The 24,425-nt window shown below is 40.9% G+C and overlaps 1 protein-coding gene across 3 annotated transcripts in view; it reads right to left on the bottom strand.

Moving 5' to 3' along the window:
- Positions 1 to 24,425, bottom strand: part of FGF12 (fibroblast growth factor 12) — a 527,052-nt gene that overhangs the window by 229,509 nt on the left and 273,118 nt on the right. Inside the window, exon 1 of one of the 3 annotated variants that reach the window (XM_041002926.1) lies at positions 2,357 to 3,374. The exons of the other annotated variants lie outside the window; for them this stretch is intronic. Coding sequence (XP_040858860.1) covers positions 2,357 to 2,555 — 199 coding nt within the window. The 5' untranslated portion in view covers positions 2,556 to 3,374. Of the gene's footprint in view, positions 1 to 2,356; positions 3,375 to 24,425 lie in introns of those variants that run through there. 3 annotated transcript variants of the gene reach the window in all.

Here is a 24,425-nt window from a genome sequence, read left to right as displayed (position 1 = left end):
TCAATTCATAAGGACATGACTTAGAAAGACTAGTGGCTTCAGGAATAACTCAGATATTAAGTGAACATCAACGTGCATATAAAACAGATTATCTTAAATAATGTTTTTCTTCTTTTTGGTATTTGGCAACTTCCTACCAATCCAGCTGAAGAATCCTCTCTGGAATTGAGATGTAGAAGGTGCTCACTCTATAAACAGGTTCATCCCATGCTATGTGAATCACAGTTCCCGACTGCAAACCAACAGATTATTTGGCTTTGTTACTAACGATAATAGCCTGCTACCACCTTTCCAGAAAGCTTTTCCATACCCCACACTCCCATTCTTCTGAGCACAGCCTTGGAACAAGCTTAAGTCGGTGCTGTACAAGCATAGGCATGGTGTCCCTGCACTGGGAATGTCTTAACAGGTCCTGCGATGGTTCTGCCAAATTGTCACTGTGACACCTCAGCTAAATGAAGTCACCAGCCAGGAGTCTCCCAGCCAAGATGAGCACTAAATAGATGAAAAAAAGAAGCAGATTAAATGAAGACTTAAGGAAACAAGAGACTCAGAAATTCCCTCAATTTCTCAATTTTCTAGTGAGACACAAAGCTAAGTGCCAGAACAATCAATGAATAAAATTTCTTTCCCAAGCAAAAATAAGCCCTCAAATTTCTTATTGCCTAATCAACTTCATCAAAAATCCAATGAATTTACCTTATCCATTTTCAAACATAATCTGCCAATCATACCAATTACCTTGTCTCTAACTGAGTAAGTTGAATGGCTTCAACTAATAAACATAAAATTATCCCAACTAGAGAACAGAATCTATTTCAGAGATTGGGGCAAAGAATCCCCTTGAGTTAAGAACCTTGAAGTTCCTTGTGGACCACACACAAGCCCAGAGAAGAAGCCCCCCAACTGATGCATGCATAACAAAACAGGGAGCTCACTTTCCCCTCATATGAATGACTGTGCAGACATAAATCTTCCTTACTTTACATGAAAAAGGGTTTATATGAGACTTCACTAGCATTTCCAATTGGGATCATGATTATTTTTGCTTACCCCTAAAATTTACTACTTTATCATCATCACAGAGTTACAAAACAACCCCACTGCAGGTTGAAAAATCCTGCAAAATCGCAATAAAACAAGACAGTGTCTTCACAAGCCTTATTCCAAAAATTTTAACCTAATTCTGAGTCCCTCTAGTCCAGCCATCCTGTGTATCTTTCTTACCACCTCTCCAATGAATCTAGTCCCAGCATCTCATTCAAGGAACCCAGGACACTCATCCCAGTAAACAAAACCAGAAGCCTAACTCAAATGCATCAGTGGATCACAGAACAAACTCCCCTTCTAGACAGTATTTCCTGCCAGGTGTCTCAAGTAAGTGGATAGAATCAGCAGATTGCAAATGACCCTGCAGCCACTCCCAGGGGATCAATAGTCAGAGGAAGCCCAGATTTTGGCAATTCTGCCTTCTTTCTCTCAGGCTGGGAATCATAGTGAAATCCAAGGTATCCAATTACTCTTTGCAGATTTGACCAAATCATTGAGTTGAGGGCCACTGGAGAAAATCAACTTGGAAATGGCCAGACCAAAAGCATCACTGTGAAATCTTACAGTCTCCGTTTCAACACCCAGGTCAAGCTTCAAATGCCATCTTGTTCCCCAAGCGTCCCTAAAGTAGAAGTGAATTCACAAAAGATGGTAATAGGGACAGCAAAGTTGGTGAGCAGAGGCTTCAAAGCCACAGCAGAAGCAGGAAGATAATGGAAAGAAGAGGAACTACAGGAAAGGAAGTGAAAGGGCAGTGTGGGAAAAAGAAGAGGTGAGAAATTAAGTGGGATGCTTGAAAGGTGCAACACTGTGTGTGGCTGAACGAAGAGTTAGAAAAACAGCTTAAAGTTTATCCAGGGTCTGCTAAGTGTCTATCCTTTAATGCTATGGCCCTTTGGTCCTCAGGACACACGAATACTTTATGGATAAATGGGTGGTTGCATGAATGGATCGATGGTTGAGCAAGAATGGAAGGAGGGACAGAGAGAAAGGGAGAACTACTAAATGCATAATGAGATGGTCACTGCCCTCAAGGACTCCACAGGCTATTCCAGACTAGGTGTCTCCATACCCTCGCCCTGATCAGTCCACAAACGAATCAGAGCCAAAAGGGCTTTCCTGAATTTGGAACAAGAAAACTATGAATTGGCAGAGCGTACTTGAAATGCAAGATGTCCAGAAATAAGAGCAGAAGGGTCAGAATGAGAGGGATCCCACTTCCCTGCCAGAGATAACGTCAGGCGCTTTGAACAAGACGCAAACACTGTCTGTCTCCGGGGAGCCCACTGTCCGCTTTTCTACTGACCTGGTCTCCGCCTCACTGGCCTCTTGCGGCCGCTGCAGAAGCGCACTTTGCTGAACACCCCGAGGACATGCCTCTCGCATAAGGAGCGCCCGTCTTTGCTGGGGCTGGAGCGGCGTTTGGAGGCTGACACCCGGTCGCTGTTGGACTCCCTCGCCTGCCGCTTCTGCCGTATCAAGGAGCTTGCTATCGCAGCAGCCATAGCTGCTCAGAGCGGGCCGCCCCAGGCCCAGAGTCCACTGCTCTCTCGGGATCCCACTCCGCCGGGGCGAGGGCAGGACCTCGGCGGCCGGGAGAGGCAGGGCAGACGAGGGGAGGCAGTGCTAATATTTGAGGAGGCTGCAGTGCTGAAAACCCGGTGCCCACAAGGTTAGACAGAGTCTGGGCAGTGGCGACAGAATGTGTGACAATCCAGATGTAAACTTCCCCGACCGCTGGCGGCGGGCACGGGGCGGTCCCAGGCCTTGGCGAAGTAGACGTTGGCACCTCAAACTTGCACCCCGCGGCGATCCGCGTCCAGGGGGCAGAGGGGAGTTTGCTCACACTGCGTTCGGGGTACCAAGTGGAGGGGAAGAAGGAGGTCCAAAACAACAAGCACTTGCCCCTGTGGGAGAGGTGCCAGCGTTGCAAGGTGTCCGAAGTAGATTTACACAGACATAGAAAAACCCTTTTACAAAGCAGAGTGTGGAACGAGGCGGGCCGCGTGTCCCCGGTGGAAAACACTAAAAAGTGAAGCAAACGTTCCTTTAGAAAACAACCCACCAACCGCAGGCGAGAAGGAGAGGAAGGCAGCAATTTAACTCCCTGCGGCCCGCAGGTCTGGAGACTAGGAGGTCCGCCCCGGCGGGTTGAGGCCATCTACGGGATGCATCGCGCCGGCTGCTGTGCTCCGGAACTGGCCGCCCCAGCTCTGGAATCCCGAGAAGCGCCCAGTGGGAGCAGCCAGTGGGTCTTGGAAGGCGCGCTGGGCGCAGGCAGCTGTGTCCAGCGGTGGAGCGCACGCCTCGCCGCCAGTCGCACTGCAAAGGGAGCCGGCGGCGAGGGGGAGGGAGCAGGAGGAGGGAGGAGATCCTCGAGGGCCAAGCAACCCCAGGGGAGAAACGCGCGACAGGCTATCCGCGGGGTCCCAGGAGCGGGCGCTCCTTCGCTTTCCGCTGGCTTTTCCGGCACGAGACGGGCACAGTTGGTGATTATTTAGGGAATCCTAAATCTGGAATGACTCAGTCGTTTAAATAAGCCCCCTCCAAGGCAGCGAAGCCGAAGGTGTCCTATCCAGCTCGGCGCCCACACGCCTTTAACTGGAGCTCCCCGCCATGGTCCGCCCGGGGCGCCGCACCGAGCAGGTCTCCGCACAGGCTCAGAGGGAGCAAGGCAGGGAGGGAGCCAGGGAGTGAAGGGAGGTGGAGGGGACAAAGAGGGGCGCCCTGACGGGCTCCGGATCAGGTCATCGCCCCGCCGCCCCAGTCCCCAGCCTCATGCGCCTCTGGCAGTTGGCAGGCAGTTCACAGGCAAGAGATCAGATAGGGATTACTCGCCCAACGCGATGCCGATCACACCGTCCCGCGCGGCCCATCCCGACAGAGGAAGGAAGTGACCCGCGCGACGCGAACACCCGCGCTGCTGCCGGGGTGGGGTGGGGGCTGGCTGAGGGCGACGTCGGCTCCCCGTGGCTGCGGCTCGGGTCTGGAGCTGCCCACCATGGTCAGGTGCGAGGGGGCGCAGGCTGCGGCCCTAGGCCGCCCTAGGCGACAGCCGGAGGCTGCAAAGCGCGCTACCCGAGTCCTTGGGTGGGTACGCCGACTCTGGGGCCCGGACCTGAAGGCAGGTGCAGACGGCGGCCAACTCGCCCAACTTGCGGTAAGGGTGGCCACTGAGTCGCCGGTTTGCAGGGCTCCCCGCGCTGCTGCCTCCCCAGGTCCGGGAGGGGGCGCTCAGGGCGGAGTCCCATTCAAGGGTTGGGGCTCCGGGTGCGCCGAATCGCACCCGCTCCGGCGCCGCCCCACTGGCTGGTTCCGCTGGAGCGCTAGCTCCGCAGCAAACTCCAGGCAGGAGCCACCAGCCACCAAAAAGGCGGGTGGTACCAGAGGCCGGCGGCAGTTATTCCTCCGGCACAGTTCTGCCTCCCGCAGGAAAGCCAGAGAGCGTCCAGGTGGGCTGAGCTGCTGGGAAATGCAGCGCGCTCAGATCCGGCGCCCCCTTCCCTGCCACCTCTGCTCTCCGACTTCTCCGCCTTCCCTCCCGCCACCCTTCTTCTACCCAATCCCCCGCCCCGCCACCCCATCTTCTGTCTTCCCCTTTTCTCCTCTCTACGCAATCCTACGTGATTGAGGTTTGGATGAGAAATTCTCAGAGGCAGAGAGTGAGAACTGCAGCTTGGGTCTATTATGTAGGATCTCTCCCCCAAGAGAGAAAACACCCAAGGTCTGGTTCCAGGCTCCTGGGAAAGGTTAGAGATCCAAGTCGCCTGTTCACCAATTAGCTGGAGCTCAAATTCCATGTTTAGGGAGAAAGGAAATGTTCACTGGGTCAAGTGACAATGTCCTCTAGGGCCCTCTTATTGAGCCCTAACTTCCGTTCATTTTATAACAGGGGATTTCCTGGACTTAGAGCACAGATTTCTACTCAGTCCCTAAAAAGAAGGATCAGTGAGTGACCCGCAGTGGAGTAAATGGGGCAGGGGAAGCTGAAGGAGCGACAGGAGCAAGGGCAGTCAGTAGCTGACTCTGGAAGATAAGGTTCATGCACGCTGAAACACAGCAAGAGAGAAATGGACATCGCAGAAGGAGCAGGCACCTTTCATTCCTGGAAAGGTCTGGGAACAGCCACGAGTTAGATTTACAATTTCCCTTCTGCTAGTCTCATAGTACCCCTTACCACTCCCCTTCACAGGCACTTCTCTAAGCATGAAAGGTAATGCCAAAGCATTCCCTGGATGATTTTCAAGTACAGACAAGTGTATGTTGGAAAACCTAGTAGTGGACAAGAAACACACAGGACTGTGGAAGCCGAGGTGCTAGGGTTGGATGGGGATCAGGAATTGCAGATGTGGCTCTAAACCCTGAGGACCCCTAGGATTCACCTGAAAATGAGACAGATCAAGGTTAGCAGGGTTATGGGAACCTAGCACTGAGTCCAAGACCCTATCTTCACTTGGACCCTCCAGGCTGTCAACAGGCAATACAGGCTAGCAGACAGAAACACATCTGGCAATAGGATTAATCAGGCAAGACACCCTAAGTGGAGGAATCCCCACTGACAGTGGGGCATACACGTTCCCTGAAGTAATGTGGTGCGACTGAGTGAGGACAGTGGACGGACCCTTGGGACCCTTGGGAGTCGAACACGCAGAACAAGACAAGTGAGAACACACACCTGCTCTCCAACAGGGAAGTTGAATGCATTTTCAAAACTTGAATGCAATCAGGGAATTGCTGAAAATCAACTGGTGACACTGTCCTTTAGGGAAATGTTCACATTATTCACATAAAGAGAATTTCTGTCCTTTGGCTACAAAAAGACATGTCTCATTCTTGAGCAAGATAGGCACAGATGGTGCTGGCCAGCTTCAGGAGCTCCCTGCCTTTGGCAAGTCAATGCCCAAACGGAAAAAAGGGTCAGCTAAGAGAAGTATCCAGAGAAATAGGCAAGATGAGAGTACACAACAAGGCCTTGAGGAAATCATGGCTAAACTGGGAGTCTCTTTTTATCCTCAAAATAGAGATGCTCATTCCCCATCTACCTCATAGCACTGAGTATGAATGTACAAGCGTTTGAAAAACTGGAAAATGCCAAATGTGTAAGAGAGATGAAGTCAGTGTTTATTATTTTTAAAAAATGCATGAGAGTCACCTGATGCTTATGAAGAGTAGATTCCTAAAGCGCTCTCAAAATGTAAAGCAGAAATCTCTATGGTTACAGCCCCAGAATCTAAATTCTTAATAAGATCTCCAGGTGTCACAGTTGGAAAGTTTAATATGTATTTTAAATATGCTTACACATTCATGAATATATATACATGCATATGGAGATTTATATATGTAAATATACATTTATGCATTGTAGATAAAACTAGAAGACAGATGTAAACTCAAGACTCAAAAATTTGGCACATTTCCCAAAAATTGCAGTCCTGTGCCCACAAAAGGCCTGGAGAGGAGATGTGTGATTTCTAATCTTTCAGTTACTGTTTTTTTTTTTTTTTCTATAGGCTTAGAAGAAAATTGAGATGGTGTGATACAGAAGGTGGCCAATATAGAATCACAGGAAAGAAGGAGGTAATAGGGAAGAGATGAGAAAGCAACTAATAATCACTGTACGAAGTTGCCTTGACGTAACAACATCATTAACCATCGACAATCAATGCCAGCATTCTGAGAGCAATTTTTTTTCTTTAGATCTCTATTAAGTGAACATGGTATTTTGGATTTGATCAGACAACAACAAAGACTTTTCCTTTGTTACACTTCTAAACTGTGCGGCCCTCTAAATCTTCATTAGCCTTATTCACTGCTTTTCCCCAGTGAGAAGAAAATGTAAGTTCAAAAACAAAAGGGCAAATTTGAGAAATTATCTAGAACCTAAAAACATGACTGTAGAGCTCGGAAGTGCTATTTAAATGATTTTTATAGTGTATTAACTTGCATGGGACACTTAATCTAGTAATTCTTCTTCAAAATATTTGCATTTTGAGATCAAGAATGAATTTTTAAAAAGAAATGTGTGTCTTAGCAGCTGAGACACAACTTGGAATGCCTGCGTCTCACTTCTCAGCCCCTGGGTTCAAATCTCAGCTCCAATTCTCATTCCATTTACCTACTTATGAGCACCTGGGAGGCGATGGGAGGAGGCTGGCAGAGCTGAATCTTAGAGACAATGCAGGTGATTCAGATTTAGTTCCAGGCTTCTCCTTCAGCTTGACCCAGTCCTGGTTGTTGCAGGCATTTAGGGAATGAACCAATGAACAGATCTGTGTCTGTTTCTATGTTCCTCTTTTCCACCCTCAACATTGATGTAAAATAAGGACCTAAAATTTTCTTTCAAAAATAATTAGATCAACCTACTGATGATTTAGGTTAAGCAACCAGGTATCTTAAATGGTGATAGCTCAGGCATAGCAAGACTTTTAATTTTTACGCTATCTTGCTTTATGCAACCTGACAATTTTTTCCTTCCAATTTTGAAGACATCATGACTAAACAAGATTTAATCCTTTTTGGAGAAATTTGCCAGATACACATCAGAAACAGAATTATATAGTTATATTTCTGACCTCTAATCAAAAATAAAATATGAACAATCTTACTCATTTCCATATCTTAAAAGTTAAAAAACACACAGAAAACTTAATAGTTTTTTACTTATTCATAGACTGTCTTTCAGCTGTTAAATCTAACTTTAAGACTATTTCACATGATCACTTTCAATAATGCACAGAACAAAGATTGTACCAAGAGCCTGGAAGCTTGCACACCAGGAGGAACTCTGTATGCTTCTGTACACCTCTACTTTCTGTCTGTCCTCAACCACCTCAGAGTTCACAGTACGATGATCCAATGTGGCTCATATCCTAATCACCCATAAGCTGTATGCTAAGGAACAAGTTTGTCAGCCTTTCTAAACCACATCTGCAAAATAGATAAATGATAATGACCCTGAAAGTACCTTCCTAACATGGCTCTTGTAAGACTCAAGGAACAAGTGATAATAATGTAAAGTATGAAAATGAACATGCTATTTAACCATTCATTTAAACCACCTTACTGCTATAAAAAAAAAAACATGCTAATCCAAGAAAACATACCTTGTGATTCACACACATCGTCATTTACCCTTGGACATAATGTATTTAATAAAGGCTGAGCACCTACTTGAAGTGAATGATTACCCTTGACATTGTAATGGCAAACAGAATTTCCATTAGTGGAATATTGTCAATGTCCTTGTCTCCTGGAAACACAAGGAAGCCTACTTCTGCTCATACATCATCCTGCTGTGAGATCAGGACCTTGTGAGCTTGAGCTCACTGGCAGACTCTGCTACAGCGAGGCTTATGGGTGAAAGGGAACTTTTCCTTCACAAGTTTAATCCTACACAATGGCAGTATTTCGATTTGCTTCTCTCTATCAGTTTGCCAGTTCAAATAGGTTAGCCAAAACAATATATACAAATACTTTATAAAAATGTGTGCTTTGGTTTATGTAGGAAATTCATTTATAGTGCTTTACTCAACAATTGAATTACTGCATCCAATCTTTCTCTTTGATTTTGGTCATCTATCGAAATATTGAATAGATGTAATAAATTTTTATGACATATGAAGGGTGGTATCCTCAATGACCAAAGAAAGAAATCCCCACAGTTTGGAAAACATCTCCTTTGATAGGAAATATAAGACAAAACTAATGTGAGTCAAAACTAAGTACTACCCTACACAGCTGCATTACACTGACTCCTCACATCAACCCTTATGAGGTTGGCTTTGTCAAATACTCATGTTATAAATGAAGAAACTTATGCAGAGAAGTTGTTAAAAGTAGGTAACCCAACAAGAAAAGCTTAGAATCAGATGGGAAATGGGCAGCGTGGATTCACTCATACCTCACTAGGTGGGACACAAAGATTAGTTAGATCTCACTGGGGTATTGGGGATTTCTCTGCACACCCCTCCTAAAAAAAAAAAAAAAGTTCTGTACCTAAACTGATGACACATGTCTTGCTAGAGTTATAAGCCATTTCAGACCACCCGAAAAACAACCAAGTTCAGCAAAATCATGCTTCAACACTATAAACAGCTAAATACTAAAATGAAAATAGACACAAGACAGCTGAATAGTAATCTATAGCCATTTTGAGGTGTATAAAACCCAGTTGAATATAAACCAAAATTGAAATGTCTATGAAGGAGTCACAGGACGTAGTTAAGAACCTGCATTTTCCAATTAACATAATGGTTAATCAATACCATGTCAATTAATGCCATAATGCTGTAAATTGTTGTTGATGTTATGTTGGGGCTTTTAATTGATTGGGACGATACTTTGCGGGCTTTACCTTTAGACCAGAGATGGTCTCACCAAGAAATCGCCGAACTCACTAGGATAATAAGATGCTGGACTTTGTGCTTGGAAAATACTTCCAATGAAAGAACCTCAACTGAATTTGAACTGTGGTAACGCAGCAAGGTGGAGAAATCCACCATGGGGCGAGGGTTCAGGGAGAGGTAGGGGGAATCCCAGTGCCTATAACAGTGTGTCACATAATGCAATACAATTAGTAAAGAACAAACAAACAAACAAACAAAAAACAGCATCGCGAAAGGATAACTTCACATGCCAAAAAACTTCAAGTTATCATACACGTATTGACATTTACTTAACATATCTTCCCCAGGTAAAAAAAAAAAAGGCAGCACATTCAAGCATAACAACAGATTCAGAACTACACCTTGTACAGAAACTTCCCCTTCAAATCTCAAGAAACTGGGACATCTGAGACAATGCTGTATATCTCCAGAGAACCTTGCATTTTAATAATATGTTATCATGCTTCTAAATAGTGTATATATCAGTAATTGGCATTGTCTCAAGCTGAGCACAGAGGAGCTTGTATTTAAGAATAGCCCTCGACCCTTCAGGCAGAGCAGACAAAGCACCAAGAATATAGCAAAAGCTAATTTTTGGGCCTGGCCCAAATTATCTTACCATGGTTGTCTGGACACATCAAGAGAGCTCTGGGCACTGGACAGGCCTAAATACGTGACACTGAATCGCTACCAAGAGCAGGAAAAACACTGGCTACTGACGCACCTACACCAGTCCAGGAGGCAGTACCACTTATGGAGAAGCCCAGGATGATGAACACCTGAACAACCTGCTCATTCTGCCCCAGCTGGAGAGACGCACCTGTAGGTCATGCTCACCTGCCTGAGCCTGGAGGCATCTTCCCCAGCAAGACCTTCAGCCAGGTGCAGGCACTTAGGCTATGGGAGTGAGTTCTGCATTTCACAAAGCTGAACCTCAGGACCCCTGCATGCTAAAGCTCCATCCCCTCAAGTGAGCCACTCACCTGAAAAGGAACACCTGTCGTTGTTCAAAACAACGAATGAATGAACAAAACACCTGCCCCATGCCCTTGTATAAAGCAAGCAATTACACAATATTCACAAACACTGTGTCTCATGAGAATTGGGTACATAATATAGTATGTGAAAACAGACTAAGTTCCTAGAGTCATATAATGGCGCCTTCCTCCCCTAAATCCTATGGCTTTCTAAAATGCCTTATTTACATGCAATTATGTTAAAACTATCCTGTTTTATGTAAAATAAAGTTTGTGAAAAATATGGATAATGAAAAACTTAAAAAAAAAATCTAACCAGTAAATTGAACCATTTAGTAAAACTCCAACTCACTTCAAACTCATTTGCATGTAAAACTATATTCCTTTGCGTTTAATTTTCCACCAAATCCTGAATATTTAACATGACATTACTATAGATAGCTATGTATATGAAAGATCAAAAATCTAAATGTAGGATAACTATCCAGATCCAAAAAGAGACAGAGATTTTTCAATGCTTACATGTCCAGAACAGAGAGGATAAGTAATTATATAGGAATATTCGTTAAACAGCATTTAGAGCAGTAATAAACAATACATTTTTGACAAGATGCTCACAGTAATTAAATCCACAGTGTTAGCCAGGGGAAAAAACCTCCTGTGTTCATCATCCCAGTCTGGATAGTGTACAGCTTTTTAAAAATGTTTTTTGATTTTCATTTACTTGAAAGAATGACAGGGTCACAGAGAAAGAGATAAAAGAGACCGACTAGATAGAGAGATACACATTTCAGTGTCTGGATATCTATAATAGCAGAATAAGAAAATTATATAAGAATATTTCTTTTAACAACATTTGGGGCAGGAAAAGCAATATTTTACGAATTGTTTGGACATGATTTTCACGTTAAACCTGTAGTGCTTCGCTAGAAAAAAAAATCTCATGAGCTTATCAAGAGTCTAAATCATACATATATCTTTCTAAGTTTTATTTACTTAAAAGATTGACAATTATATAGAGAAATCAGGGAAGAAAGAGATCTTCCATCTGCTGATTCTCTGCCCATATGCTACACTAGCTTGGGCCAGACGAGTAAAGTCAGAAAGCAGGAACACCATTTACTTCTGCACAGGTATCACAGCCATCCACAACATGCTGCCTCCCGGGCACACGAACAGGAAGCTGAACTGGAAGTGGAGCAGCTAGAGTTCAGGTTGGCACTCTGATTCAGGATGCAGCCAATACAAACAGCACCTTACTGCATTGACCACCTCAATGTATCAGCTAGAGAAGATAAGAGACTTTTTCAAAAGTGAGGCAGAACTGTTACATGGTAGGTTGAGTGCAAGAAATACAGCAAAAGAGAAGCAAGAGAATTCTCTCCCATTATCTTAACAATCTTGCTCTTGTCCCCAGAAAGGAACAAGACAGCAAGTAAACACAGTTGGCCTTTAAAATCTAAGTAACCAGAAACCTGTAGTACTCCTAAGGACAAAAGTCAGGGTAAGCATGTTGACTTCAAGACCTAGTGTAGTATTTTAAATAAAGTAGATTGTTTGTTGATTTGATTTTCACTGAAAAATAATACATGTTCTGAATAAGCAAGAAAAATTTCAAGTTTTAAATAAAACCTGATGCATGCTCTCATTAATAAGATCATGCCAATTGATCTGTGATAGGTCATATAAGTAGTGCCCATAATAAAAAATTATAAAATTTGTGGAAATCACATGTAAATAATCTAGAAAAACATTATTCCTATGCCCTTTCTACATCTAGCACTGATGCTTAACTCCCATTTCTGATGCAGCTTTTCTGACAGACCATTCTAGGGAAACCCATACCACCCTAGAGAAGGGAAGATTGTATCCAATATTAATGCAGTCACAGTTTGTGGCAGCAGATTATAAAGAACCCTGTGTTTGAGACTGGTGTTGTGGTATAGCAATGTAAAGCAACTGCCTGTGATAAAGGCACTCTTAGGGTGTCACTTCATGTACTGGTTGATGCACTTCAGAGCCAGCTCCCTGCAAACGGCTCAAGAAAGGCAACAGAAGATGGACCAAGGGCTTGGGTCCTTGTCAACCTTTAAGAGACCTCAAATATACTCTCAGCCTCTGCCTGGCCCAGTGTTGGCTATTGTGGCCATCTGGGGAGTAATCTGGGGAGAGTAATTCAACAGATGAAAGATTCTCTCTCTCTCCGTGTGTGTGTATGTGTCTGTGTGTATGTAACACTGACTTTCAAATAAATAAATGCATAAAATCTTTTCTAAAAGAAGAATTCTTTATCTAGATTCATCTAAAACTCACGAAGAAGATGCACCTAGCTCTCTTGCACCTGAAGTTTGAGTAGTTCATTCACACTCAGAGCTATTTTGGGAACCAAGGAAAGATTTCTTCCAGAGAGAAGCCAACAAATGATCTCACATGGGATCTTCCAGAGTTGACTTGGAGCTATGGTCTTCAGAGAGTGAACTATATCTAATTAGATTGATGTTCATTTCAAATTATTCTCCAGTTGCAGATTTCTTGGTAATATGCATGTACTCCTTTACTAACAGTGAATTTTTTTTTAATATTCTTGCTTTGTCTCTTGTGTTACCTATAATTACTGTAAAACTTTTACACCAATGCTCAGTTCAGGAGCCACATATTTCGTGATTCCGCGTATATAACAAACATATTGGATGAGAATCTTCATTCTGAGACATGTTTCTGCATTAACACTGATGGATATTTAAAATTCGATTGCAGCCAACGAGTCAATGAATCTTCCTTTCTAAGCTCTTATATCATCACAGGCAAATCTTACGCTTCTAGCTTTGAGCCACACCAAGATGCCAAAAAAGTGTTGTTTAGGGTACAGGTAAATGTTTTATGAAAAGGAGGAAGTGCTGGAAAATAGAAGGGAAACCAAGATTTCTTGGGCATCTGAAATGTTGCAAGCTTAGTCCTGTGCTCTATGCAAACTATTGCACCAAATCCTAGCAATCCCATGAAGGCAACATTATTATTCACACATTACAATGAAAACTTAAGGAGCAGAAAGATTAATGATTTGCCTGAAATACAGGTCATGTTCAAAAGTCAAATCTAGGTTAGAACACAGTGAATTTAAAGCTCTCTTCCTGATCCTTTTTACAGGAAGAAGCTGCAAAATCAAGTTATAAGAAAATGACTTCTATCCTTGAAAGTTAAAATATTAAGATAACCTGTATTTTAACACCATTCAAAACTCAAGTCAGAGATATCCATGCTGTATGTACCTTGAAAGCCACAGTCCCATGAAACACAACTTCAATAGAGTCAAGGACAGAGAAATAAAGGAAAGGGATGTTTGCTTTTAAGCATCTGAAGAATCCTAACTGAAAACAGAAACATGTGGCTTGTGTTCCCCCGTGAAGATACAAAAAGACAGCTCACCCATGGAACAGACTGGTTCACAGATTACGGAAGTAAGTTCAACATACTCGTTCTTTAGAATCAGGAACAACACAAGGTGAGAGATCATTCCAAGAGTGGAGATGGGTACTCTCTAGTATGCAAAGGGCAGGGAGGGAATCAGATACTACACTTGATCTTAGCCAGAACGCCAAGAAGCAATGCAGGGAGGGAATCAGAATCATTAATGGTTATATTCAAGATAATTCGTGAGAAAGCTTTGTCTTTTAAAGTAAAATGGCAAAAAAAAAAAGTGAGGGTGAGTGAATGGTGAAAGTGATTGCTAAGAGAAATATGACAAGAGAATAAAAAATTCAAGCAGAAAAATCAAAAAAGTAAATTAAGTCTAATATAAACCTCAAGAAAACATCATGCTAAATACTTCTTTTCTATGGCATCTGATGCATGTTCCAAAGGCTGATTAAATGATAATGTTCCTCTGGATGTAGCAATCCAGGTAACGAAGAAAACTTGGACACCCACTAAAATGTGAGAAAAGCTCTGTGGGAAAGGCCAGTTTTTAAAATGTCTACGTGTTAATCAGAATCACAGAAGTTGGTCATTGATTCTCCCTAATTCCTGTGCAGGAAATTATCCCAGCATGAGGCAAGAGGCCTAAAAGTAATTAAAACTGATGAACTGGGAGGTGAATCCAAAGGAAAATGATCTTGAGTGCAAACGTTGGAGTTCTGTTAGGGTTCTCATGCCTTTATCACATCGCGTCCACACAGCAGATAGTGTCAGGCTCATATTAGAAAGTGCTAAAAGCAAATAGCCTGCAGTTGTGATTGCATGCTACAAGAACTTCCATTTCTACTAACAGTAATCATGGAGAAATCTAGAGACTCAATATATTGTACAAAGAAGGAAATATGTTACGTACACACTCACAGATGTTAATATGGTAGCTTTGATTTCACTTTTTTTTAAGCAGGAGAAAATGAGAATCACAATTCTGAGAATCTCAAAAGCAATTTGAGATAACTTACTCCAAACAGAAAATTTTCTCAAAGTATTTTCTCAAATGCATGTTATAAAAAGCACAATGGTGATACAAAATGGAGAGAGAGAGTGTGTGAATCACTAAGTTGTGAAGTTAGGGATTTTGAAAGGCAGCTTGGCAATTTTAACTTACTGCCTAAACAGTATTATGGTAAAAACTGGATAATAAGCCTGAATCCCATCGTAGGTGAGTACAGAGGATCAGTCAACCTCTGGGTATCAGCTTACTCAATTACAAAACGGAAACCGTGACAATAACGGATGTTCTTCATGTTGAAAGTCCTTTAGAATAAGGTTACTTTTGGAAGAATCCTGGAACCAAAGATAACAATCGATTTTAGAGTTTCAAATATATACTTGATAACTCCCAAATACTGTCAATATGACTGCTTACTAGAAAACGAAAGCATTGCTAGCTACAGAAAGGGCTGTCAGTAAGAAGCACTGATTCAGGATTCAAGGAGACTCTGTGAAGCTGCTGAATTCTCTCAATTTTAGTTCAAACTTGGAGTAAATGAAGGTGGCAGTGGAAAATACATAGAAAATGAAGCGGTCTGTTAATTATGCAGATGAGAGAAAAACTAAATCTGTCCCCATCGTAATTGTACTTCAAAGGTTTGGCTTTATGTTTGTTTTCTTTTTTCTTTCCCTGTGGAAGCTGTTTTTTCCTGAGTAAAATTTCTAAATAGGTCAGGAAATCTTAGGTGACTGTTGATGAAATGTTCTATAATAATTCAGATAAAAGCAAAAGGGAGGTCTACAGGGAAGACAGTCCACAGAGGAAATGCACCCTGATGGACTTGTGCTCCTGGCTGAGCTTATCCAGTGGATATTATTCCTTCTCGCTGAGTCTCCAGTGTCTGAGATTTCTATTTTCTAATTCTCACAATTATATGAGCAAAATGATTGCTCTCTTGCTCTAAAATTCTGGGATAGTCACCACAATGGTCACCAGCATCACCGTACCCAAATAAATGCACAAGAATACTCCTTTTTCTCAAGTAGATGTTGGGTAGTTACACAAAATGAAAAGAATGATGTTACTCTTCATCCCTTGGGCTATTGGCTAGCTGTCCTCAGATCCCATAACAACTAAACCTGATTGAGTATCTTCCAGCAGAAAACACATCTCTATAAAACTGAATAATTAAAATAATTAATAATAGTCAAACATATTTAGAGTGCTTGTAATTTACAACTGCCTAAGCACTTAATACATAGCAACTTATTTCTCTGAGGTGGACATTGTTGTTAGCATCAATGGGCACAGAAACAACTTAAAGCTATACAGAAAGCAAAGAAATGATCTGGATTGGAAAACGCCAGTCGGGGTGCAGCCTTCACCTGGAGTCACCTGTCTGTCATGGGGTGAGGGCAGAAGAGTTGCCAGCGCTGGTGCTGAGGCTGGATTTGGCAGCCTCTCTTTTGCATCCTATATTTAAAGAGAAGATGTAGTTCGGCAAGGTGAGAAGCTCATACGAAGAATGCTCTCAACAAGGAAAGGCCGGAAGCAGGCATATATATATATATTCCCCTTCTAAATGCCTGGGAATCTTAAGAGAACTTTAGCACCACCCTGCAATTTCAGTCTGAAATCTAAAAATACAGCACTTTATTTCTACTTTCTTGAAAACCTATAGACAAGACTCACCTTCCTTCTAAAGCAGAATCAGCTCGTCTGTGTCTCATTAATTTTCTTCTGATATAGAACCCTTTGTTGCACAATGTTCATAATTGAAGTCAGTACGGCTTTGTTAATCACTTCTCCTAAAGCTGACAAAATGTATATGAGATTCAAAAAAAAAAGAAGAAGAAGAAGAAGAAAACTCTTCTGGTGCTATCCATAAAAATATTAACTTCTGATTTTCTTTTCAGAGAATTCAGTCTTAGGGAACCACTGTATAAGCATGTACCTAGTGGAACAACTCAATATTAAGTCAATGAGTTCTAGAGTTTTGCATTTTAATGTGTAACTGCTGTTAGCTTATTGAGAAAGCCTAGGCAAGCAGCTAAATGTTTTTGTTTCTTTGGATCATTTTGGAAACAAATGTAGTAGATTTAAAATCACCAAATACAAAAACTACACTGGAAAGAACATTAAGAATCATCTAGACCTTTGCCTCCTTTTAAAGACTGTGAAACTGAAGGCAGGAAAATGTGTCATTCTTCAGGACACATGGCTCATAGTGGCTCAAGCAAAAATGCAGTTCAGGCTTCCTGATTCTAAGATCAGCAGTCTCCCAATTACAAAGCTTAATTTTCAATTACAAATCATGTTTCAATCTTCGTTGTTGCTATTTTCAAAAAGATTAATGGAAGTAATGGAAGTATGTCATAGCTTACACTGACAGGTACTCCCCATTCAATCCTCAGAACCATCTAATAAGTTATAATTATTATATGCCTAATTAATAGAGGCATTTACAAGTTCACAGAGTGCTGAGGAAGCGAGCATTCTCATCTTACCCTTTTAATCTGTACTATTTTGCATAAGATCAAGCAACCCACAATGGTGAAGACATGGAAACAACCCAGATGCCCATCGGAAAACAAATGCGCAAAGAAACTGTGGGACATCTATTCTGAGGAATATTACTCAGCCATTAAAATCCCTTTGTGAATGTAACTGCTAATGCTTGTCTTGACTAGAGGCGGTTTGTATTCATCTCTGAAGTAGGTTTCGGTAGAGGAGCTATTCTTAGTTATCAACTTATGTTTTCCTTCAATACACAGAAAAAAATCAATGCCAAAGACAGGCAACACCGGATTACCAGAAAGTTACCAAGGGAAGTCACTCCTGAGTCAAAAAGTGGTGTAGTCTTTTGAGATATGTAAATATATTAGACCACGATTGATCCCTAACAGGGTCAGGGAATTTATTGAAATGTGTTTTAAAACTTCATTGTGTCAAAACTCTTGAAATAAAATGCTTCTTATATCACTTAAAGCAAAAAAAAAAAAAAAAGAGAGAGAGAAATCAAATTTCCCTATTGATTTAGTATTTACTAGTGAGAGGAAGGCATAACTAAGTTTAGGAGATTAAATTGAGTTATATCAACCTGTTCTAAAAATTATGAATGTTGACTATTAAGCATTCTTTTCCTGGTTTGTCACTACTAGGTTGTAAATATGCTCCTGGATAAAAATGTGATTGGATTATTGAAAAAAATGGTCTCTCCAAATCAAAGTATTCTTACTTTATTACAAATCTTTTTCATGACTGAGCATATAGCGATCGATGCATGTCCTCCCAAGATTTTCTGGGTAGCTCAAATTCATCTGTTCAAATAAAATTTGCAGTAAGTACAAACACTAGTATGAATCCTATAATATGGGACTCATACTGGATTTCTAAATAAAAACTCTTAAAATCTCAAAAAAATAAGTAAACAAATAAACAGAAGAATGAAATTCTGTTATTTGCAACAAAATGGTCCCAAGTGGAGAACATCAAGCTCAATAAAATAACCCAATCCAAAAAGCACAAATAGCATATGATCTCTGATATAAGACAATATCCACACAAAATACAAAGCAAGTAGGTATATATGTAAACATGTATATAAGTATATTCTTACAGACTAACTGTAAAATGGAGACTAGCATACTGGGAAGTAAAGACATATCACAGTAAGTATCTCTACTCCAAAATCAAAGGAAGACTCCCAGTGAAACAGCTAAATACACTTAACAATATGATGCTAGACTTTCTACCTTTGCTATGCCCATAATGCCAAGACACACTTAAGTAGCAGAAATAAATTAGTAACTGTTTTCAAAAGCCTACACTACAGTAATAAATAAGGGCCAAAATGGTAGGAGAGGGAAGTGGATAGGGAGAAAGGGGGAGGAAGGGTGGAATCTCACAAATGTATCTTGGGAAATAGTAACAATTAACAAATCTTCATAAAACACCATCAATGATTCTTCAAAAATGCTTACATTCAGCATACAGGTAGTCATCTTTCTCATGGTTCATTGACCCTCCTCTTATTCATCCAGCATCTGCCTTCAAATACAGCAAGATGTTTTAAAACAATTAAAAATTTCTCACCAGTTTATTGCATATGGTAAAATAGCCATAATTCTCTTTGCCACTAGTGAAATATCAGCACACTGAATTCTCTGAGATGTTAATGAGAATTTTCTTCAATAGGTAGTACTGCTTGCAAAACCATTCTCTAGTGTAGTATGCCAAGAATACACAGGAGCTGAAAGGTGGGACACTAACCTTGCCCCAGGATAGTCTCCACCATGTAATTTCAAGACAGTGGCTTCCTTTAATATATGTATTAGATGCTGCGGCATCTGAGAGTCACATAAATAATTTCTTTAATTAGTTCACCCGTTGTGCTTCTTTGGCTTCAAAGATTCAATCAAACACAAAACTTGCAACTCATTGCTAGAGTATTCATTAGCAAGTTAACTTAAAAAAAAATTATCGCCTAGGGAAAAGTCAGTAGAAAAAAAATAAATTTGCTTTTGTCTTGAGCATATGCTATTTGAATCTCACGCAGAGAAGAGAGTCTGTACACAGCCATGTTTGTTCTCAGCAACAACTCACTTCATTTACATAAAATAATCTTGGCATCAAACTAGATTCCTCCACCAGTCTCCTTTTCCTAGTATTTTAAAGTTCTGTACATATAAACATTCATACATAGCATACATATAAAACAACAAAATGTATACATATATAGCTCATATATATGCTTCATAAACGCTGAATATATGTTTGTGCAGCTACACACACGCACACATACTTAACATGAATACAGCTTTTATTTTCCCTTAGTCACTGGCACTTAGTAAATGAGAGACATAGCATATGAAACATGATTCCTAACATTTATTGTGTAGTGGATGAGTTTAACAGTTTATTTGATAACCGTGAAATACATATATGTAATTATATATATGTATATATATATATGTATATATATGTATATATATGTATATATATATATATATGTAATGAGTAGTGATCTGTGTACTGAAACCTTCAGGAGAGAAGGGCTTCTGTTGCAACGCTCCACTGGGAAGTAACATGGAAATTGTTTACTCACGGGTAAGTAGGCTGTAGCCTAAATTGGCTAACAAACGTCTTCTTTTTTTTTTTTTTTTAATAATCTTACTTAGTTGATTGGGGTACAAAGGGTCAAGGGCTAAGGGAAAGTGGGTAATACCATTCTTACCACACTAATATCATCCTTTTTACCCTGTATCTGGGGTCAGGGGAGAAACAAAGGGAAAAGCCCCACCCAGCCTCCCACCCATCCCAGGTCCCCGAGGTGGAGTATGCTCCCAGGGTCCTGCTCAAGCAGTTTTGATAGTTCAACAGTTCTGAATTGCTGCCAATCTCACCATTCCAATCGCAATGAAACCTATTCAGAATCTACAGGCTGACATAGTCCCTTCATGGTTGGGGTTCTGAGATCAGCATTTCAGTTGGAGGGATCTCCAAAGAAACTACATCTGAGGTGATCCCAAACCCGATTCTTGTGTCAGTTTGCCAGCACAGGGTCCAGCACCATTCGTCGCCCCAACCAGCTTATGCACATGCTGGTCGAAGCTATTGCTGGGTCAGTTCTGTTTCCAGCCCTGTCTTTCACGTGAACTGATGGGTTCCAGCTCGATCCTACTCACTTCACACTTGGTTCTCACACAAGCCAGAGGGAACTGCAGCCTAGTTGGGGCAACTTCCCATAATCCCCGCCAGGCCTGCCCCCTACCCTCATTCCCATGCATACCTGTATGTTAACAAATGCCTTCTCAACAGAAAGAAGAGTAGGAAGGCACAGCAGAGTCCAACACCAGAGCACTATCAAGCTGTGAAGTCCATCAGGGCAGCAATTCTGAGTCTTACTCATTATTATCAATCATGTGCATGTTCCAAGCTAAATATTAATAACATTGAAATTATCAAGCAAACCAAGAAGTGAACAAACAATACTTGGACAGTGTTGAGAGTTCATCGGGTTCAGAAAATACCATGTGTAGAAGTACATGATAGAAACCAGCTTTCAGGGGAAGTTTGGAGACAATCAGTGTGGGAATTTAATATATTGCTGTGGAATTTGTGCTCATTTGAAGGCAACAGGGAGCTACTAAAAGTATGTGAAAAAGGACAGTCATAGAATTCAGTCTATCATGTTCTGTATACTATAGCAGATTATAATAAAAGTGATTGAGTTAAGTGTTGTAGAATAGGCTTAGTAGTAATCAGATTCAATTCATTACAGGAAAATTAAGTGATAATTAAGTGATGTTAAACTACAATTCAATACATTAAAATCATATGGCAATGGAAGTGTCTTACGACAGATTTCTTAAATGAATATAAGTAGCACCTGAGACAAAGCTCTAAGACATAGTCAAGTTCTAAAATATTACCCTTCTTGTCTGCTCTTAAAGTTCTATACATATGTTACTGAGAAGTCTCATGTGGCTACACCTGTCTGTTTTCCTGATATCCAGAAGCTTTCCTAGGGTCACCCGGGAAAAACAGCACAAGGTTATAGTACAAGATTCAAATCTGGTCCTCTTTTACCCTTAACACGCTCTAAGAAACCAGGCCTTTTTCCCGTTCCTGGTCTTCAAAGCTCTCCTTCATAAAAAGAGAAGACGGTTGGTGTCCTCCATGGTCTTGTTTCACTCTGGGGGTCTAGAATTCCAGTGAGGGTTCTGGAATAAGCACACATGACCCCTTTCAGTTTTCACAGCGCAGTAGGGCACTAGGGCATACTTTCCTGAGTGAGAAGCACTGTAGTATTTTCTGAGGGAGAAATAAAACACATCTCTTTCTTTACTCATCTAAAAGCGAACCAAGATATCAAGCCACAGCAGAACAAAAAGGTACACACGAATGCCGAATTAGATTTAATTCTGTATTTGAAAATACTTTTATCTTAAATTTGAAAATATGTGTTGATATTTAAACTGATGCTTCACTGATAACCCAGAAATGACCCCATTTCAGAGAAGGGCAATCCAGTATGTGTAGCAAAATTTTTTGTTAAATGTGTACCTTGATAATTGTAGCAGATTAAAAAAGATGTAATACAAAAGAAACATGGTGACACCCAGTAACTATATTAAGAGCTAGAGAGACAGTGTGTACATTTACTTTTATCCTTAGCTATGTTTGAAAGAAAGACACTTACATAAGAAGTATCAGGATTCAAAAGAACCAAATGTCTCAAGAATAAAGGAATGTTTGACTTGAAATCCGAATTCTGATTTAAAATTCTAATTCTTTTTACTAAGTACCTATAACCTGAAGTTAAGTACTAATTTATTTTTTTCTAGAGTTTGGTACCAAGAGTTTGGGGATTAAAAAAAAAAACTTATTTCACAGTTATTTGGAAGAAATGTAAGAAAATACATAAAAGTAATTACTTATCGGGGCTCAGGCAATATACACTATGTGCTGAATAAATGGCAGCTATTTTTATGACAGTCAGTTGCAAACTTTTAAATAGCACTTGTTGAGAACTGTTAAGAGTAGATGAGATAAACTATAGCATTTCGTATGATTTATGTGCCTCAAATTGTCTAATTTCAATAAGCATAAATCATAAATGAAATGTTAAATCAGCATGGGAATCTCAATCCATAATTCATATTATCTAGATTGGGAAAAAGTGTAGAGCAAATCTGAAGTCAATTTTCATTAATGTGGAGGACATCTCTCTCATTTGGGAAAAAAATATATGAATACTGACATATACAGCTATTTCATATCATTTTAATTAGTGGCTCTTAATATATGAGTTCTTGTTTTTTGGGCTTTTTTTTAGATGATGTAAGAAAAATAAATTTTGAGAGGAGATACTGAACAGTTCTTGAAATGCACTACCTGGGCTTGTTCTGACAGAGCACCAAGGTAGCTAAGCTGCAGCAGCAGGGAAAGGATCCTTCTATGCTATTTTCAAGAAGCCCACATACAGAGCAGCCACCTACAGAGAGCCAGGTATGAGGGACGTGGTTTCGTCTTATACCTGCGGGCATCTGAGAAATATCCTTCTTGACTTTATTTTTGCTGCTCAGATCAGACTGAAGATTCAACGCACTCAAGATACCATCCACTGAGAATGACTTAGGATCTCACCTGTGCCTTTCCAAGCAAAACTAAAGAGTGTTGATATTGTAGAGGATTTGTCAGGTGGAAAATGCTTGCCTTGTTCAAGCTCCTCAAGGTCTATCCTAATTGCAATTCCTTCTGCTGACTCCTAACAGGATTGTTTCCCTTTTCTAAATGTTTAAGTCAGATTTTGACTTTGTCCTATAAAAAGCTGCCTACACACACACATACACACACACACACTGGTTTGTTCCTCAGTTGTGTCTCTTTTTTTTTTTTTTTTTTTTACGAGACTATGATTTCCTTGAAGGAAAAGAACTGAATTTCCTCATTTTACAGGCAGCTGTTCTAATTAAATGCTGTCAAAAAAAGAAACTAGGAGAAAGTAGGGGTGTGGAGGATTTCATAGAGAATAAAAGGAATAAGGTTCTATGACATAAAGCAACCCCTCCAATAATGCTCTTGACTTTAAAATTCGGGGTAGTGACAAATAATTCAGACAAGACATCCTTCCTTTCAAAATTACAAAACAACAATATGATCAAGATTTTTAAAGGAAAACAAATACAAGAGAGAAAGCAAAGACCACCACTTTGGCTATCAACACTTAAAGGGTGTGTAACCTGAAAGTCCTCAGGATATGGTGGAAGGACTTCAAACATGAGAATAATCTCACACTTCTCCAACCTGGTGATAATGCTAAATTCTGACACAAATGCTGAAACACAGGGAAAAAATAAGAGGAAAACAAACAAACAAAAATATATAGTAAAAACAATCCAATGCCTATAAATTATGTAGTCTTACACATGTTAGGAGTCTATTATTCCAGCACCTTAATAACTTCATAGTGAGTCTGAAGTCATCCCCTTTTTCAGACGTGAAAGCTCCTTGGATCTGCACGTGATAATCCCTCTGTCTGCAATTGCCTCCTCTGTACTTGACCCGACTCAACAGCCACATCCTTCCTGAAACCATCCTTAATTTATATTGTGATATTCAGCTGTTTCCCAAGACACACTGGAATTCCTTATGGGCAGAAAATGTGTACCCTGTCTACCCTCAAACATCTAGTACCTAACATCACAAAAAAAGAACGTCACAAATTAATACTGAATTTAACTTAAAAAATTCATGTTCACTAAAACAGACATGAGAAACAACTCTGGTCATCCCCATCTCTTCTTTGAAAAAAACAAACGACTTATTGATTTTTATTGGAAAGGCAGATAGACAGAGAAGAGACACAGAGTCAGGAAAATCTTCCCACTCCCCAAGCGGCCACAATGGCTGGAGCTGAGGCAATCGAAGCCAGGAACTTCTTCTTGGTCTCTAACATACATGGTGCAGGGTCCCAAGGTTTTGGGCCATCCTCGACTGCTTTCCAGGTTACATACAGGGAGCCGGATGGAAAGCTGGGCTGCTGGGATTAGAACCAGCAGCCATATGGGATCCCGGCGCATATAAGGTGAGGACTCTAGCCAC

Source organism: Ochotona curzoniae, unplaced genomic scaffold (assembly GCF_017591425.1).
Source record: "Ochotona curzoniae isolate NIBS_2020 unplaced genomic scaffold, NIBS_Ocur_1.0 scaffold_2587, whole genome shotgun sequence".
Lineage (NCBI taxonomy): Eukaryota > Metazoa > Chordata > Mammalia > Lagomorpha > Ochotonidae > Ochotona > Ochotona curzoniae.
This window is presented reverse-complemented; position numbering and strand designations above follow the sequence as displayed.